An 18049-nucleotide genomic window follows, 5' to 3' on the forward strand; every position below is an offset into this window, starting at 1 on the left:
GCTTACAAGTTTACTTTTTTAACAGGTCTGAAGGGAAAGACTGAAATTTTGTGATTAGAACAAGAACAGAGAGGACTTTTCAAAGGAGGTTGTGTGCTGGCTTGATTAGCTGGTGACATTGTGTACTCAGATACTACCTGAGGGAGGCAAGTCTAAGTGATGTAGATGGATTGATGTTTGTCACACTGAGAATAGAGTATAGAAAGGGAAACATGCTTCCTTATGTACCCTGCTAGGAATTTAGGTTCCTTTCAGGTTGCTAGTTACATAGGTAACTATATGATGGATGTTGAATGTAAACTTCAATTTTGCTAAGAATGAATGTTTCATGAATTCCCATCACTGTCAGACATACAGTACAGCTAGCTGTCTGGTCAGACTCCCATCAGATTTCCCTGTAGGTTTGCCCAGCCTGGGGTTCATTAAAAAAGATGGATGGATTCTCCTATCCCTTAGTGACAAGTGAGGCAGTGGAATAGTTCAAAGAAAATTTGGAAAATAAATGCCAGTCCTTTGACATAGTTGAGCTTTCTGGCTGCAGGAGTGAATGAGTGGTCCTCAGGCTGGGAGCTAAACCACCCTCCTGAAATGAGTTGCTAGTTCAATTCATGGTTTTCCCACTAGCCTACAATCCGCAGTCAGAAGCTGAGAGTCCTGACTTCCAAATTATGGTTAATTACATTAACCTCAGGGCAGCTTCATAACAGCCCCCACTTAAAAGAGCCTATTATGGGTTAACGTCTCCCTCAATATCAGTAAGTGTCCCGACCTGCCTCTGATTATGAAAAGTAGGCTTGTCCCCCACTCAACCAAGTTGCCTTTGCAGTTGGTGATGCTTCTCGATTGATGTCCCATTGCAGGGCAATAACGCAGGATTGTCCATGGCTTGCCAATTTCACTTTTTCAGTATTTGACACGTGTGATATGGCTCCTTTGGCACAAGGTGCAGGTGAGGACAGGATCCCAGGAAGTGGCTAGACAGCCGCAGGCTAGGCAATAAGGAACCTGGATTCCCTCAGGCCAGCCACCGCCAGGGCGGCCAGTGCGGGCCGGTGAGTTACCTTCCCGAGATAGTGGCTAGTCCACAGGGTGTCTTCTCTTTGGATGGGCTTCTCAGGACAAAGGGGGGTGGGGGGGGCAATGGCTCTGGCTGAACCAGAAAGCTCCAGGTGGGCCAAGTAGTGGAGTCACGAGAGACGTTTTGATTCATTCCCCTGAGATTTGCTTGGGCATCACTTGGGTGAGACTTCACTCTGTTCAGTCTTAAAGTAACTTAGACGCGCCAAGATCTGGGGGCGACAGGTTTGGGATTAGCCCTTTTGACACCGACGACCTCTGAGAGGAAGACGTTGAGGGGCGGGGCCAGGCCGTGGCGGGGTTCTCGGGAAGAGGAGGCTGACCCGCCCGCAGTGGACCGGCCACACCGGCAGCGCCCGCGGTCAGCAGGCGGCGCTGACTGCGCTCGGACCCGCCCCTCTGAGCACGCGGCGGAGCGACCCGAGAACTCCAGCCCGGGAGATGCCCCTTCCTGCCCTCCTAGCCCGGGACGGGGGTCAGTGTCCCCGAGAGGGAACTGCGGCCTCGGAAGAGAAAGCCCACGGAACCTCGGAGCCTGGGAAGGCGCCGTGGCCTCGGGTTCGGGAGTGGAGCCCCGTGAGCCGACCTGGCGCGGCCGAGTGGCGGCGCTGAGTCGAGGTCCCGGAGGCCCGCGGACCTCGGGAGGGGGCGCCCGATCCCGCCGCTCCGGCGCCGCTTCCCGGGAAGTTTCAAGTTTTGAAAGTCTCGGCGGAGGGGCCGGGGCTTCCGGAGCCGGACCGGTGAGAAGAGAGAGGCCGCGTGGCCGGAGCGCGCCATGGAGGAGGAGGCGCTGCGGCAGGTGAACGGCTCCGGGAGAGGCCGGGGTGCGGGCGCCGGCTGAGGGGGGCGGGGGAAGCCTCCGGCGGTGTCCCCAGCTCCGCCCCGCGTCTCTTTGCTGCCCCCACCCCTTCCCCTTCGCAGGGCATAACTGCGCACGGGGGTAAATCGTTCATGCCCCCTGGAAACGTCCCCAAGTCACCCCCAGTGGACTCAGAACCTCCAGCCAGGCCAGCCTATGAGCAGATCTCAATCCTCGGTCAGAGCCCCGAGGGTGGGCCCCCAAGTGTCCTAAGATCGGTTCTTCCAGGTGGGACGCTAAGGCCCCTGGGAGTCAAAAGGGAGGTCCGTGCGGGCTCACTGGGGAGCGGCCCTGGGGGAAGAAGAATTCGTGCGCTCTGGGCAAGGGGCCCGGGAGGGGCTAGTCCCGGCGCCCTTGGGGTGGGGGGACCCTCCCAGAGCACAAGGCTTGTGCGGAGTGTGGTCTCCAGGCAGAGGGGCCCAGCCCTGTGCCTGGGCGGGAACCTTCGAGTGTATAGGGGTCCAGCCCTAAGGGGGAGGCGGCCGGGCTCCTGCCATAGCTGGCGCTAGGTGCGGTGGGCACAGGAGCCAGGCTGTGTGCACATCTGCTTTGGGGAGGATGAGGTGGTGTTCCCGTGGAGAGCCAACGGGGAGGTGTGTGTGCACGGGGCAGGCGTCCAGCCCAGAGCAGACAGGAGTCTGGGCCCCGCTCAAGAGGGGGTGGCCTCCACCCCGATGCTGAGGCAACCTCAGGGCTGCGTCTCCCCCTCCCACCTCCTTCCTGCGGAGCTCCCTCCGCCTGTTCCAGCCGCGACTTGTACACATTTTCCTATTTCCTGTGAACCTCCGCCCAGCGTGGAGCTGGGTGACTCAGGACCCCGGTGGCCGGGCCCCCAGCTCCATGGGAGCTTTGTTTGCTCAAGCCCTTGGCTCTGGCCTTGGCCTGGAGCCGGCAAAGGATTTCCTGAGCCCCACCCCTGCCCTCTGCCTGGCTGGTCCGCTAGGCCCCCGAGGCCTGGCCTGGGGGTGGGGTCCCTGAGGCTGGGGTGGCCACCCTTCCACTGGGCTCAGGAGATGGCCAGCGGAGAGGTAAGGTGGAGGCCCTGGAGGATCCCCTGGGAGGGGGTCATGGGTGACCCTGGGCTGAGGTCGGCTTTGGCACCGCTGGTTTGAAATGGCCTCTGGGAAGGTTTGCCTCTTCCTTGCTCCATCCTGGGGTGAAGCTGTGAGAAAAAGCCTTCTGCTTCCTCCCAGGAGCTTGGCCGGAGGAGGGTCCCCGGAGACCTTCCTAGCCCTTCTGCGTGCCTCTGCTTTGCCAGCTGAGGCCTCAAGGGAACAGTCCTGGCCCCCACTCAGGCCTCCCTCTGCCCTCTCACCTTGAGTAAATCCCTAGCCTCTTTTCTGGCCCAAATCTTAGCCTGAACCCCAGCTTTAGAGCAGCAGCCTGTGGAGTGTGGCTGGCAGAGAGGGGCTGGGCTGGGGCCCAGAGGTGGTGGTGTCTCCTTTGGTGTGACCTTGGGCAGGTTACTGACCCTCTCTGTGCCTCCGTTTTTTCACCTACACGATGGGGACATAACTGCACCTACCTCAGGGGTTGCCGTCAGGACTGACAAATGAACGTACGCAAAGCTCTTACAGACCCTGGCGCCCGAAGCACCACGTACACAGGAACAGTTTCCCCCTCACCCTCCTCACCGATGCAGAGGACAGGAGCGGGGGCCGCACAAATAGCCGTGGGGTTTCCACCTGGCTTAGGGCTGCTCTGCAGTCAGGGATGCTGCCCACACCCTGTGTGTGGGTCCTGGGTGCCATCCATGCCTCCCTCCCCCACTGTGTGTGGTGAGCTGAGGCTGGCGGCAGCGGGCACTCAGTGGCCTGCTCCTCTGCCATCCCACAGCCTGGGCTGGGCCAGCGGCCCCCAGAGGACGAGAAAGAGGCGATCCGCCGGGCCATCCAGAAGGAGCTAAAAATCAAGGAGGGTGTGGAGAACCTGCGGCGGGTGGCCACAGACCGCCGCCACCTGGGCCACGTGCAGCAGCTACTCCGGACCTCCAACCGCCGCCTGGAGCAGCTGCACGGGGAGCTCCAGGAGCTGCATGCCCGCATCCTGCTGCCAGGCCCCCCAGCTGGTGAGTGAAGCGTCTGCGCAGCCCCCTGGGGACAGCAGGTGCCAGCTCACTTACCCAGCTCCTCTGTCCTGACCACTCACAGACCTGCCTCAGGTCGCCCCTGCCCAGGAGGGGAGGGAGGAGAGAGCTTGGCTGTGGGTGAGGAGTTTATGGGCCCTACATGCGGTGCACACAGAACCTGTGGCCCCGGGCCCCCGGCCTCCGGCAGAGCAGCCAAGGGCCCGGCACCTGGAGGCTCTACAGAGGCAGCTGCAGGTGGAGCTGAAGGTGAAGCAGGGGGCTGAGAACATGACCCACACCTATGCCAGCGGCACACCCAAGGTAAGGCTCCTGGGCTCTGATGGGGAGAGATTTGGCTCTTGGACTATCAGGGTCAGTGCTGTTCCAGCCTCTATTCTGAAAGGGAAATGCTACCCAGCCATTATGCAATAAGGGAGACACAGCCCTAACCCTCAGTCTGATGGAGAAGGCATAGTCCCAAATCCCAGCCTGGTGGGGAAGGCATGGCTCGAACCCCTGGTCTAACAGAGAAGGCATAACACTGAAGTTCCCAGTCTAATAGGGAAGGCCCAAGCCCAGTCCCAGCCCCCAGCGTGATGTGGGAGCTCAGTCCCGATATGCTGGAGGAGGCTTGACCTCAGCCCTTATCTGGTCTGATGCGGGAGGCTCTGCCCCGGACCTCATCTAACGAGGGAGGCTTGGTTCTTTATCTGGCCTGCTGTGGGAGGCTTGGCTTCCATCCTGGTGAATGGGGGAGGCTTAGCTCCAGTCCCTGGGCTGACCAGGGAGGCTCTGGGCTAGCACATGTCACGACCCCACAGGGGAGGAAGCTCTTGGCAGCCGCTCAGCAGATGCTGCGGGACAGCCAGCTGAAGGTGGCCCTGCTGCGAATGAAGATCAGCAGCCTGGAGGCCAGTGGGTCCCCGGAGCCAGGTGAGGCCTTGAGAAGCGGGGATGGGCAGGGCAGAGCAGGGCCTGGGCCTGAGGGCTAACCCCCTCCTCCCAGGTCCTGAACTGCTGGCGGAGGAGCTGAGGCACCGGCTGCGCATTGAGGCTGCCGTGGCCGAGGGTGCCAAGAACGTGGTGAAGCTGCTGGGTAGCCGGCGAATGCAAGACCGCAAGGCGCTGGCCGAGGTCAGGCCGCCGCCCCCTCCTGTTGCCACTCCTCTCTGAGGGTCTCCTTGTTCCCATCCCCCCTCTGCAGCGATGGGAGGCATCATGGACTGGCCACGTGGGGGGCTCATTCTGTGTAGACCTCAGAGGGGGTGTCTACAGGTGGCCTGAGCCAGAGCCCCCACCCCCCTTACCCCATGGGCCGGTGTCCCCTCTGCAGGCTCAGGCCCAGCTCCAGGAGTCCTCCCAGAAACTGGACCTCCTGCGGCTGGCCTTGGAGCAGCTGCTGGAGGGACTGCCTCCTGCCCACCCTCTGCGTGGCAGAGTGGCCCGGGAGCTGCGGACTGCTGTGTCTGGGAACCCTCAGCCTTCGGGGATGCTTGTGAAGCCCATCGCCATGACAGGTAACAGGAGCCCCTCCCACTTCAGAGCTCTCTTTCCCTTCCAGAAAGGACTGAAATACAGCGGGGAAGAACCTAGCAGAAGGGTTCCGATCCTGGCTCCACCACCCCCTAGCTGCGAGGCCTTGGACAATTGCCATCCTTTCTCCAAACCGCAGTTTATCCATCTGTAAAATGGGGACGATAACAGCACCTACTTCACGGGGCTGCTGGGAAAATTCAGTGCGTTGTGTGTTGCCTGTGAAGTGCTAAGCGCTCTGTGGGCACAGTTAGCACTCTATCGGTGAGGCTCTTATTTAAATGAGTAACCATAGTAATGGTGAAAGCGCCAGTGTTAGGGAGCTCTCAGCCTCGGAGGCCTGGGTACCCAGTGCTGGGCAGCTTGGGCTATTACAAAGTTCTTCCTTATCCCAAGTTGCCTCTGTCTCCTTATAGTGGCAGCTGAATTGCAGTCGGTAAGTAAGCTCAGATGCAGACTTCGGTAGCCCTGAGCTTCCCACCTGGGAGATAGGACCAACTAGAGAGCCCAGCGCCTTTCTGCTCAGAGCTGGTTCGAGCGTACACAGGCCACATCCCGTTGTGAGCAGAGCTGAGAAGGGGCGGTACAGCGGCTGGGTGGCTCCCTCACCTGGCCTCAGAGAATCAGGAGTGGTTCCTGGAGGAGATGGTGGTGTCCGAGCTCAGCCTTCCGGGGCTTATGAGATTTGGCCAAATGGATGAGTTGGGGAAGGCAGGGGAAATGACTTGTTGAAAGGCCTAGAAGTGGGCTACTCGGGGCCACTCTAAGTCCTGTGTCCTGGCTAAACACCGTAGTTCCTACCCAGGCCACTGCCCTCTTTTAAGGTCCTTTGGAGTGTAACCCCCAGGCCTGGACTCCCTAAATGGTGCTCTTTGGCCCAGTTTATTTCCTCAAAAACTACTCGAGCCCTACTGCTTCCTCTTTGAGGGACAAAAGTTTAGTGACCCTAAAAACGAATCCACTTGGTTGGCAAAACACTCTTTGTGGCCCTCGTGGGAGGTGGGACAGAGATGAGACTCCTTTCCTCTGTACAGATGGGGAAACTGAGGCCCAGGGAGGCGGGGGGATAGGACAGGCAGCCAGGCTTTCTGCTCCCCAAGCTCTCGTCTCTGCCACGCTGAACCCCAGGCCCTGAGCCCTGGGTAGCACGCCATCGTGCACTGTGGCTCCATGTGGCTTGGCTGAGGTCTGAGGGTCACTCCTCTGCCTGTGGGTCCCTGCTGTCCCCAACACATGGACAGCGCTCAGGAGGGAGAGCTAGCTGGTCTGCCCGGAGGGTGGCAGATGGCTGCCAAGGCCTAATGTGGGCAGGCTCTGGGTTCAGCCATCTCAGTGGTCGGCAAACTGCGGCTCGCGAGCCACATGCGGCTCTTTGGCCCCTTGAGTGTGGCTCTTCCACAAAATACCACGTGCGGGCGCGCACGTACAGCGCGATTGAAACTTCGTGGCCCATGCGCAGAAGTTGGTTTTCGGCTCTCAAAAGAAATTTCAATCGTTGTACTGTGGATATTTGGCTCTGTTGACTAATGAGTTTGCCGACCACTGAGCCATCGCTATGAGAAGGTAGTGTTCCTGGGGTCCAGGGGCCCACTGGGGGCGGCAGTGGGAGGATGGCACCTGACCATGCACCTACCCCCCTACCCCCCACAGGGACACTGCAGGTCCACCTCCTGGGCTGTGAGCAGCTGCTGACAGCTGTGCCCGGCCGGTCCCCAGTGACCGCGCTGGCCAGGAGCCCCTCCCAGGGCTGGCTTCGGGGCAGAGCCAGGCAGCAGCGTGGCACAGGCGAGCTGGCCAGTGAGTAAGGGGCTTCAGGGAGCTATGGGGGGGCAGCCAAGGACCCCCACTCCTGGCCTTCCCTGAGCCCTGGTTCTGGCCCTGCAGGTGAGGTGCTGGCCGTGCTAAAGGTGGACAATCGCATCGTGGGCCAGACGGGCTGGGGACCGGTAGCCCAGCAATCCTGGGACCAGACCTTTGTCATCCCCCTGGAGCGGGTGAGGCCGGCCCTTGAGAGGCCAGGGGTGACTTTGGGCCACCGGGTGGAAGGCCAGCCCCATCTTCAACGCGGCCTTTCCGATACAGGCCCGAGAGCTGGAGATCGGGGTGCGCTGGCGGGACTGGCGACAGCTGTGCGCCGTGGCCTTCCTGCGGCTGGAGGACTTCCTGGACAATGCTTGTCACCAGCTCACGCTCAGCCTGGTGCCCCAGGGGCTGCTCTTTGCCCAGGTGCCCCCTGACCCCTGCCTTCTGATCACGTGGGTTCCTGGCCCCCTCGGAGGAGTGGACATTGAGGCCCAGTGGGAGGAGGTCTCCAAGAATAGGTTCCCAGGCCGTCTCCGAGGCCCACACGGAGTCCCGAGGCCTGTGTCCTTGTCCTGACTGCCCTGCTTCATGGGTGACTCTAGACAAGTGCCTCTCTTCTCTGGCCTCAGTTTCCCCACTGCTACCAATGAGGACGCTGATTCCGTCTCCCTGAGCCCTTCTGGCTCTTGCATCGTTGCCACTGGGGGCTCAGGCTGGGATCCTGGAGGCTGGGGAGGTGCCCATGGCAGGTGGGGAGGGAGGGGACTGAGCTTCAGGTAACCTTCTGTGACCCCGCAGGTGACCTTCTGTGACCCTGTCATTGAGAGGAGGCCCCGGCTGCAGAGGCAGAAACGCATTTTCTCTAAACGCAGGGGTATGGACAGGAGAGGGCTGTGCCTGTGGGGAGGAGGGCAGAGGCGTCAGGGGGCCCCGGGACTGAACCTCCCTTTTGCCCCAGGTCAGGACTTCCTGAGGGCTTCCCAGATGAACCTCAGCATGGCAGCCTGGGGGCGCTTGGTCATGAACCTGCTGCCCCCCTGCAGCTCCCCAAGCACGATCAGCCCTCCCAAAGGGTGCCCCCGGACACCTGCCACAGCTCGGGGGGCCACCAGCCCTGCCTCGCCCAGGTGAGAAGTCACCTCCCCCCGCAGACTCCGGGCTTCTCTGCAGCGCCTGCCTCTCCAGGTGCTGTCAGTGTCTCTGTCTGTCCCTGTTGCGCTTATGCTCTCTCCCTCTCCTTCCCCCCTCCCCCCCCCCCCTCTCTCTCTCTCTCTCTCTCTCTCTCTCTCTCTCTCTCTCTCTCTCTCTCGGCATGGCTGTGTGTCCATCCCCCAGCTGTGCTGTCTGCCTGTGCCCCACCATGTGTCTGCTCCCTCCCCACAATAGTTTCCCACCCAAGAAGACCCCCTTGGGAGAAGAGATGAGGCCCCCACCCAAACCCCCACGCCTCTACCTGCCCCGGGAGCCAACCTCCGAGGAGACACCGGTGAGGGGGGCTGGTAGCCCTGGGGGTGCTGGGCTGGGGGTGGCGGAGCTGGAGGGAGGGAGGGAGGAAGGAAGCCCTGCTCTGCCCTGAGCCCCTCTGCCCTCACAGCGCACCAAACGCCCCCACATGGAGCCCAGGACTCGACTGGGGTCACCTCCACCAGCCTCGGCGACCAGGTACCCCGTCAGGTTCACCTTCTTGTTTGAGACATTACCCACACACCTGAGTGCCTGCGTGTCCACTCAGTCATCACCCGCGGCTCCTGGGCGCGTTCACAGCTGGCTCTCAGGTTCTCACTCTGAACCAACATTATTGAGCCCCAGCTGTATGCCAGCCGCCAGGCAGCTGCGGTCCCGAGCCCCCGGCCCGCCAGCCCCATAGGTGGGGCCAGGCCAGGATTGGGCATGAAGGGTTGGTGGCGGCCCAGCCCTTGGCCAAGGGGACTTCCCGTGCCCTCTCTCTTACAGGAAACCCCCACGGCTTCAGGACTTCCGCTGCTTGGCTGTGCTGGGTCGGGGACACTTCGGGAAGGTGGGTGCCGCGGAGGGTGGGAGCCCTCAGTGCATTAGCTAGGAAGACGCTGTGATCCTGATCCCGGTACTGCCCACCTGGAGCCCAGCCTTTCTCTGGTCCCCAGGTTCTCCTGGTGCAGTTCAAGGGGACGGGGAAATACTACGCCATCAAAGCGCTGAAGAAGCAGGAGGTGCTGAGCCGGGACGAGATTGAAAGGTGTGTGGTGATGCCACGGGGCACCTGGCCCTGCAGCGGGCTCCAGATGGCTGGCCTGGGCTATTGGCACCAGAAGGCAGCCGAATGCTCCTGGGGCTTTGAAGTGGTGACTCTGGGGCCAGCCAGGCCTGGGTTCTTTTTTTTAGCACCTGTAGTTAATGATGGGCCCTTGGTCAGGTCCTCTCTTACCTCTGCACCTCTGTTTCCTCATCTGTAAAATGGGACAGTGGTGGTTGTGCAGGTTAAATGACCCATGTGAGCCCCTGGTACATAGAAACCAGCTCTACGTAGCTGCCTGGCACTTGGACTGGTGTCCTGTGGGTGGCAGGGCACAGCCAGTGGAGGTTTTCCTTCCCTCTGAAACCCACGCCCTCCCCTGCAGCCTGTACTGCGAGAAGCGGATCCTGGAGGCCGTGGGCCGCACGGGGCATCCCTTCCTGCTGTCCCTCCTTGCCTGCTTCCAGACCTCCAGCCACGCCTGCTTTGTGACCGAGTTTGCGCCGGGCGGTGACCTCATGATGCAGATCCATGAGGACGTTTTCCCTGAGCCCCAGGCCCGGTGGGTTTCCATTCCTCTTGTCTGCCTCTTCCCACAAGGCGACCCGGGTTCCCTATACCGGGCCTCCCTCACCCTGCTTCCTCCGGGCACCCATCAGCAGAGGAGCAGGGAGTCAGGGAGGCCTTGGTTCAAATCCTGGTTATCAGCTCTCACAGCATTTGTGACCTTGAGCCTCAGTTTATGTAGCTGGGAATCGGGTTAGAAATAACTGTCAGAGGCTTGCTCCACAGATGAGCATGACATTTACGAACTGCCGGTGAATAGTGACTGGCAGCTGAAGTTATTTCCTGTCCACCAGAGTGCGCCCTGAAGTCTGGGCTCATAATATCAGCTCTGCCATTAGCTGTGTGACCCTGGGCACATCACTCACCGGGGGTCTCAGATGCTCATTTGAAAAATAGGCATGCAGGCTGCCGGGAGGAGGCGGGAGAGGGAGATCTGAGACCCCTGGAAGAGCAGGCTGTGAGCTGGCAGCAACCTTGGGACAACCTTGGGCTGCTGTCTGGAAGAGCCCCACCCCCGCTTGAGGCTTGTCCCAGCCTCTTGCCCTCATCTAAGGGTCCCCAGGCCATGGCCATCCTGTGCCTCCCTGCCCCCTGCCCTCTCCCCACAGTCCTGGGCCTAAGCTTCCCCGAAACCCCCTCCAGGTTCTATCTGGCCTGTGTGGTCCTGGGACTGCAGTTCTTGCACGAGAAGAAAATCATTTACAGGTAACTTGTCCCTGAGATGCTGGGGGAGTGGCGAGGGAGCGGATGCTGTCTTTCTCCTGGGCGCCGTTCCAGGGCCCCTTTGCTCTGCCCCCCCCCTCTCCCCAGGGACCTTAAGTTGGATAATCTTCTGCTGGATGCCCAGGGTTTCCTGAAGATCGCAGACTTTGGACTATGTAAGGAAGGTGGGTGTCTCCTGTCCAGGATCCTGGGTCCTCCAGCCTTCTCACCCAGTCCAGGCCAGCAGTGGCCTCTCCCGGGAAATCTCCCCACCCCCATCCTCATTCCAGGGACCAAGTGGACACATTGGGCTTCCTGCCCAACCCTACAAGCTCTGACTTCCCTTGGCCCAGGGGAGAGCCTGTGCTCCAGAGCTGGGAGAGGGCACTGGGTTCTGCGTCCTTCGTGGCCTTGGCATGTGAGCTTGGCTGAGCCTCGCCTCCTCCGTCCGATGTCGTAAAATCCATTCCCACCTCCCAGAGTAGGGGGCAGGGCTTGGCACGGATTAGGTACAGGGGGGCATAAGGGTTGGCTGTTGGTTCTTACAACCACAAGAGGTTACTGTGGACCAGACACACTGAACCGGCACTGGTGTGGATGTTGATTTGCAGGGATTGGCTTTGGGGATCGGACCAGCACCTTCTGTGGCACCCCAGAGTTCCTGGCCCCCGAGGTGCTGACCCAGGAGGCCTACACACGGGCCGTGGACTGGTGGGGGCTGGGTGTGCTGCTGTATGAGATGCTGGTGGGTGAGGTGAGTGCCGAGCCTGGGCTGCCAGGGCCTCTAGGTCGGGGAGGGCTGGGAGAGGCCCGTGCACCCCACTGAGCCCCCGTCCCCGCAGTGCCCATTCCCAGGGGACACCGAGGAGGAGGTGTTTGACTGCATCGTCAATGCGGAAGCCCCGTATCCCCGCTTTCTGTCGGTGCAAGGACTTGAGCTCATTCAGAAGGTAACCACCCATCCTTGGGGTCCTGGGCCAGCTCCCTCGGGAGGCTTGGGGGGCAGTGCCCTTGGTGAGCACCTGCTCTTGCCCAGCTCCTCCAGAAGTGCCCGGAGAAGCGCCTGGGGGCAGGCGAGCAGGACGCTGAGGAGATCAAGACACAGCCTTTCTTCAGGGTGAGTGGCCAGGGCGCAGTGGGAGGTGAGGAGGGACCGCATGGGAGGTGAGGAGGGACCGCCATTGCCGTCACCTCAGGCACCTCTTTGTCCCCAGACCACTGACTGGCAGGCTCTGCTGGCCCGCGCTGTCCAGCCCCCCTTTGCACCCACCCTCTGCGGGCCCACAGATCTGCGCTACTTCGAGGGCGAGTTCACGGGATTGCCACCTGCCCTGACCCCGCCAGACCCCCGCGGCCCCCTCACTGCCCGCCAGCAGGCCGCCTTCCGGGACTTCGATTTCGTGTCAGAGCGATTCCTGGAGCCCTGAGGGCCTTCCCCATGTCCCTGTCTCCTGTCCCCCAGACTCTCAGAGCCTCACTTGCCCACCCGTCTGCCCAGCTATGCGCCCTGCCCTGGAGGCCCAGGCCTTGCCTGGTATTTATCAGCCCTTTGGACTCCAGGTGGTGGCTTGGCTCAGTCTCTGGCCTGGGGCTCCCCTCCCCCTCCCCTCCCCTCTCCCATCTCTCAGCCAGACGTGGACAGACAGGGTGGCACAGTGAGGAGTAATTTGGTTTGGTTTTTAATACTTGACTTGCTCTATGGATTATTAAATGTATAAAACTGTGCACTGGAGGGATTCTGGCTTGGAGGGTGGGTGGAGGTTTCGGATGTCCCGGGCACTGGAGCCCTAGCCCCGCACAGGTCCTCTTCCTCCCCTCCTTCCTTTGGAGGTCAGTCTGCTCTGAGGTTGGGAGGTGTGGGCAGGAGTGAGCAGCCCCAGGCCCTCGGGGTCCGCCCTTCGTTTTCAGGCACAAGATGGTGGCTCTGCCTCCTGCAACCCTAAACAGCCTGGCTGCTGCCCTCACCCTCTTCCTCCTCCTCCTCGGCCCAGAGGGTCTCCCAGGGGCCCGAGGGCCATCCGCAGAAGAAGTGGGCCAGGTTGCGGGTCAGGCCCCGGTCAAAGGGGTTGCCGGGGCGCTGGCGGAGGTAGGCAATGCGGTGCGAGGAGAGGAACTCCCAGGTGGTGGTGTTGCTGGCCACCAGGTAGATGTGCGAGGCCAGGAGCAGGCCGGCCACCATCGAGAAGAGGGAGAGCAGCAGGAAGGTGACGAACAGGAGCCCGCTGGACCGCAGCCACAGCCCCCAGGGCTGGAAGAAGCGGAGGCCGGACCTGTGGGGCAGCAGAGGGATGGGGGCCCAGAGCTGGGAGAAGGCAGGGGCGCCCCAGGGAGCCCAAGAGGGCAGGCCAATTGGTAAAGGGTCCGGGGCCCCTAAAGAAGGGGTCCGGCTGTGCACACCTTGTGGGCACAGGCGGCCCGTCCTCCCTCCTCCCACACACACACAGGGCAGCGGCGGGACCCACCATGCCAGGTACAGGCCCCACAGAAGCACCACAAGCTGCAGCGCCAGGTAGGCCACGAAGAGCGGGTGGTTCCGTTCCCCCACACAGTTCTCCATCCAGGGGCAGTGGTGGTCATAGCGGCGGACGCAGCGGCGGCACTCACTGCAGTGTCGGGCCCGCAGGGGTTGCTGGGCAGAGAGTCGGGCTCAACACCGGCTCCCCTCCAGATCAACAAGGAGGGCGGGGATGAGGGTGGGAGGCTGGGCCTGAACTGGGAGGCCTGGGGGGCGAGGCCAAGGCGCTGGGGCAGGAGGCGATCGGTCTCAACTTTACCCCTGACCCTTAGGAAGTCCCTGAGCCACTCACCAGCACCATGCAGTATCTGCAGCGCCGAAGGGCGATGGCCTGAGGAACCATGGCTGTCTGCTCCTCCTTGGCCTCCTCCTGAAAATGCGGGCCAGGGCATAAGATGGGGTCCCCTTGGGAGGCAGATGGCTGGCGAACACATTTCGGAGGCCATCCGTGTGTAATGCAGGTGATAGAGTGGGGCAGAGTGCCCTGGACCTAGTGAGGCTGTGTGACCTTTGCCAGTTGCTTTCCCTCTCTGGGCCTTGGCGATCTCCTCATTGTAGATGGGTTTCTAGGGCTGGCAAGAGGGTTCACTGCGATGCCCCAGAAAAGCCCTCCACGCAGAACCTGGCATGAGACTGTTTGGGGGCCTTGGGTCCCCTGTTGGTGGGAGGAGGGGTTCAGGTCCCCAGGGGCCCCCTGGTTACCTGGGGCTGGATGTTCACGTAGCCTGGGTCCATGAGTGACACGGCCAGATAGAGCAGCAGGGAGCCCAGTACGAGGAGCAGGAAGGTGAGGGGCAGGAAAAGCTCCCCCTGTTCTTCCCATTGTCGCAGTGCTGCGGAGGCCAGAGGAGAGTGAGGCCGGGCTGGGGGACAGGAGGGTGTGTGGGGGAAGGGGCATGGGGCAGGTACAGGTGGAGGTGGGGAGTGTGTCCCTGGCTGAGCAAAGGCCCGGAGATGGGGTTTGATGGGTGGTCAGGTGTGTCTCCTGCATAGGTACAGAAATTCAGGACCAGCAAAAAAAAAAAAAAAAAAAAAAAAAAGCAGTTCATCTCTACTCTCTGGAGGGTAACAGGGAACCATGGAAGGTTATAGGGCAGATCTGTTTCTGGAAACCTTCCCAGTGGGGAGAAGGTGATCAGAGGGGAAGCCGTGAGGCAGAGGGCTGTCCCGAAGGGAGAGGAAGGTGGCTGGACAAGAGCGGAGAGGAGGAGATGGACAGATAGAGGGTTAGGGAGAGAAGGGGCCAGACTTGACTGGATGTGGGGGAGAGGAAGGAGGGGTCCCTGCCTCTGGCTCCACCATGGGAGACCAGCCAGGTCTGAGATGCTCAGGAGACAGACAGGAAGGCGGGACTGGCAGGCTCAGATGCTGCAAAGGGCCAGGATGGCAGCCCAGGCCAGGAAGGGTCCAGACCAAAGAGGTGACTGAGGATTTGGGGGAGGCCGGGGCTAAGATGCGAGGGGTGTGAGATAGCCAGACAGCAGAGTGAACAACTCTGGTTGTAAAAGGGAGCGGAGAAAGGAGGGTTTCTTTCTGATGGGGAGACTGAGCAGGTTTTTAGGCTAAAGGGCGAAGACTGGCCCAGCTGGCGTGGCTCAGTGGTTGAGCATCGACCTATGAACTAGGAGGTCACGTTTCAATTCCTGATCAGGGCACATGCCCGGGTTGTGGACGCCATCAGTATGGGGTGTGCAGGGGGCGGCCGATCAACGATTCTCTGTCATCATTGATGTTTCTCTTTCTCCTCCCTTCCTCTTGGAAATCAATAAAAATATATTTTAAAAAATAAGGGCAAAGACTGTGGAGGAGACTTGAGAAGGTCTTAGGAGGAAAGTGAGAACGCCCCGCCCAGGGGCTGAGGCTGAAGCAACGGGTGGGGGGGGGGGGGAGGGAGGGTGAGAACTTGTGCTGGAGGCGGCCTGTGGGGACCTAAAGGGAGGGGTGGAAGTGGGGGTAGTCTGTGGGGTAACTGAGAGCTACCAGGGCAAGAGGCAAGGGTGGGGACATGGAGGAGGGGTCACTCCCCTGTGAGGTGCTCTCTTGCCTGAGGATGGGGAGCCTGAACTTGGGCAGCGAGTGGCCACGGGGCTGAGAGGGATGCCAGACCCTGATCTAGTTGGTCCTCAGAATCATACGGAGGGAAGGTTGGGAGTCAATTCCCGGGAAGGATCGGTGGATCCTGAGATCAGGGGAGAAGGGGGCTGGTGTTGGTCATCGGATCAGGTGGCCATCGCATGGGTCCTGGGATGGACAGGGCATCTGGCAGGGACCAGGAAGACGCTGGGATAAATTAGGGATTGACGGGGTGTTAGGCGGAAACTCTTGGAATGAGGGAAGGGGAAGGGGCCTCGGAAGCCGGCGGAGACGGGTGGTATCCCAGGGTCTCTGGGGCTTCGGCGGGGGACCCAGTAAGACCCAAATGTTTGAGGAACCACGGGGGAGCGGGTGGGTCCGGGTGGCGCGGGTCCGGCTCACCGGTATCGTGCAGGAAGAGCACCAGCGTGATTCCCCAGGTCAGCACCGTGTGCCCGGTCCGCACCAGGACGCCCGGGCTGAGGAGCGCCCAGGGCGCCATAACCTCGGCCCCCGGCCCCACCCGGAAGAAGAGCCCAGAGGGGCGGGCCCTCCGAGGGAGAGGGGGCCCAGATGCCCGGCGATTGGCGAATCCTGGAAGTGGGCGGGGTCAGATTGGGGCAGGGAGGCTGCCTATTGGGTGGCAGCTGCGGCCGAGTAGGTCCTCGAGCCAACAGGTGCCTGAAGAGGCTGAGGGCGGGGCCGGCGCGCGCGCAGCCGGTAACTCGGCCACCCCAGTCCCTACCCGGCAGGTACGTTTTCGGAATCTGGAGCAGTCCCAAGTGTCGATCCCTTCCCAACCCCACAGCCTCGCGCATGCGTGCCGCTCCCTGGGAGCTTCCAAGATCCAGGTGTGTTGAGTCCAGGTTGCAGAATTGTGCCCGGTTCAAAGACGTGATGACTGAGGTTTCAATAGAGGCAGCGCTCGCCAAAGGCTCAGTGGTGACATTCTTACCTCCTTGCTATTCATTATCAGGGATTGCAAAGGGGCCTACAGCAAAGTGGAGTTCCGTGGTGCAAGGTTCAGGCTATGAGAGGCCCAACTTGGGTCAGAGTCAGGAATACCAGCACTGCCCCTACCTATCTGTGTGAGCGTGGGCAAGTTACTGAACCACTTTGAGCTGTTTTTTGTCTGTATAATAGAGATGATAATAGTATCCCCTCCTAAAGTGGGGAGGATTAACTAATGGAAATACAGCGTCCAGCACTGTACTAAGACAACAGCTACACCCTGCCAGTCTGGCTTGCCTGACCTGAGGCTTCATCATTCACTGCCCATACTCCTTCAGCTGTGTCCCCAGGGCCTTCCTTATTCAGCTCTGCCTTTCCACCCACACCTCCCACTAATACCAATGTCCACCTTCTTTCTCCATTAGATTGGCCCCCTCCCAACTTCTACAGCAAGCCTCTTAATTTTTTTTATTTGAGAACGAGGAAGGGAGAGAAATACAGATTTGTTGTTCCACTTATTTATGCATTCATTGGTTGATTCTTGTACGTGCCCTGATGGGGATCGTACCCATAATCTTGCAGTATTGGGAGGATGCTCTAACCAAGTGACCAAGTGAGCTATCCGGCCAGGGCCCAGGGATCCTTTTCTTTCTTTCTAAGAAAAAATATTTTATTGATTTTTTTACAGAGAGGAAGAGAGAGGGATAAAGCGTTAGAAACATCGATGAGAGAGAAACATCGATGAGCTGCCTCTTGCACACCCCCTACTGGAGATGTGCCCGTAACGAAGGTACATGCCCTCGACCAGAATCAAACCTGGGACCCTTGAGTCCGCAGGCCGATGCTCTATCCACTGAGCCAAACCAGTCAGGGCTACTGACATCTGTTATTTTGGTCAGCTCAACATTCCTTTTTCTGTTGGGGAACTAACTCTTGCCCATCTCATGTGATTCTGAAGGAACTGTGTCCCTCACTCCAGAGGGTAGTGGGAAGTCATTGTGGGCATGTGACTCTAGAAAGCCAAGCACTTCCCTATCTGATTGTCTCCAGTGATTGGGCCTAGTTGGTGGGCATCTGACTTGGCCGGGCCAATTATAATCATTCCATGAGAGTAAGGCAAAGCTGCTGAGAAAGAGGCTTTCTTTTGGATCTCAAGCAGGACTAGAGTGTAAGGCAGGGGTGGGCAAACTTTTTGACTCGAGGGCCACAATGGGTTCTTAAACTGGACTGGAGGGCCGGAACAAAAGCATGGATGGAGTGTTTGTGTGAACTAATATAAATTCAAAGTAAAGGAGCGGAGGGGAGAGCAAGAGAACCCTCTGCTCTTTCGGCTCTGCAGGCCGGATAGAACAGCCGAACGGGCCGGATCTGGCCCGCGGGCCATAGTTTGCCCATGGCTGGTATAAGGGCAACTGACAGCTGTCTTTACACTCTGTGGAGAGAGACTATGGCAGGAGAGGGTGAGGCCATCTTATAAAGAGACATAGATAAGCAGGATCAAAAGGGTGTATGAAACACAGTCTTAACATTGTCTGGGCCCCTAGATCCAGCTTTGCCTGAAGCTGATATTAGCTCTAATTTCCCCAGTTTCATTAGTCAATGAATTCCCGTCCCCCACCCGCCAACCTCTGACTAATCTGGGCTGGTGTTTGAATTGGGCGTCTGTTACTTGCAACTCAGTCTTGATAA

The 18049-nt window shown here is 60.1% G+C and overlaps 2 protein-coding genes across 4 annotated transcripts; one reads left to right on the forward strand and one right to left on the reverse strand.

Moving 5' to 3' along the window:
* The first annotated feature begins 1822 nt into the window (after positions 1-1822).
* On the forward strand, positions 1823-12546 carry PKN3 (protein kinase N3). The gene is made up of 22 exons (XM_080668664.1): positions 1823-1876; positions 3773-4004; positions 4180-4325; positions 4826-4937; positions 5011-5138; positions 5338-5521; positions 7188-7334; positions 7422-7531; positions 7620-7763; positions 8139-8214; positions 8299-8467; positions 8727-8826; positions 8935-9002; positions 9294-9357; positions 9464-9555; positions 9938-10114; positions 10762-10824; positions 10930-11006; positions 11433-11575; positions 11664-11771; positions 11858-11938; positions 12036-12546. The coding sequence occupies exons 1-22, from the start codon at positions 1853-1855 to the stop codon at positions 12246-12248; spliced, it is 2658 nt and encodes an 885-aa protein (XP_080524790.1). The 5' UTR covers positions 1823-1852; the 3' UTR covers positions 12249-12546.
* On the reverse strand, positions 12484-15940 carry ZDHHC12 (zDHHC palmitoyltransferase 12). Of its 3 annotated transcripts, none has more exons than XM_080668661.1 (5): positions 15812-15940; positions 14039-14169; positions 13629-13706; positions 13284-13450; positions 12484-13091 (listed from the first exon to the last, which is right to left on the reverse strand). In XM_080668661.1, exons 1-5 carry the CDS (start codon positions 15909-15911, stop codon positions 12761-12763), a joined length of 807 nt encoding a protein of 268 aa, XP_080524787.1. In that variant the 5' UTR covers positions 15912-15940; the 3' UTR covers positions 12484-12760. The 3 variants fall into 3 exon arrangements, with proteins under 3 accessions (XP_080524787.1, XP_080524788.1, XP_080524786.1); XM_080668662.1 differs by having other exon boundaries at positions 12509-13069; XM_080668660.1 differs by having other exon boundaries at positions 12509-13450.
* Between the last annotated feature and the right edge of the window lie 2109 nt (positions 15941-18049).

This window comes from Plecotus auritus, assembly GCF_963455305.1.
Source record: "Plecotus auritus genome assembly, chromosome: 5".
Classification (NCBI taxonomy): Eukaryota; Metazoa; Chordata; class Mammalia; order Chiroptera; family Vespertilionidae; genus Plecotus; species Plecotus auritus.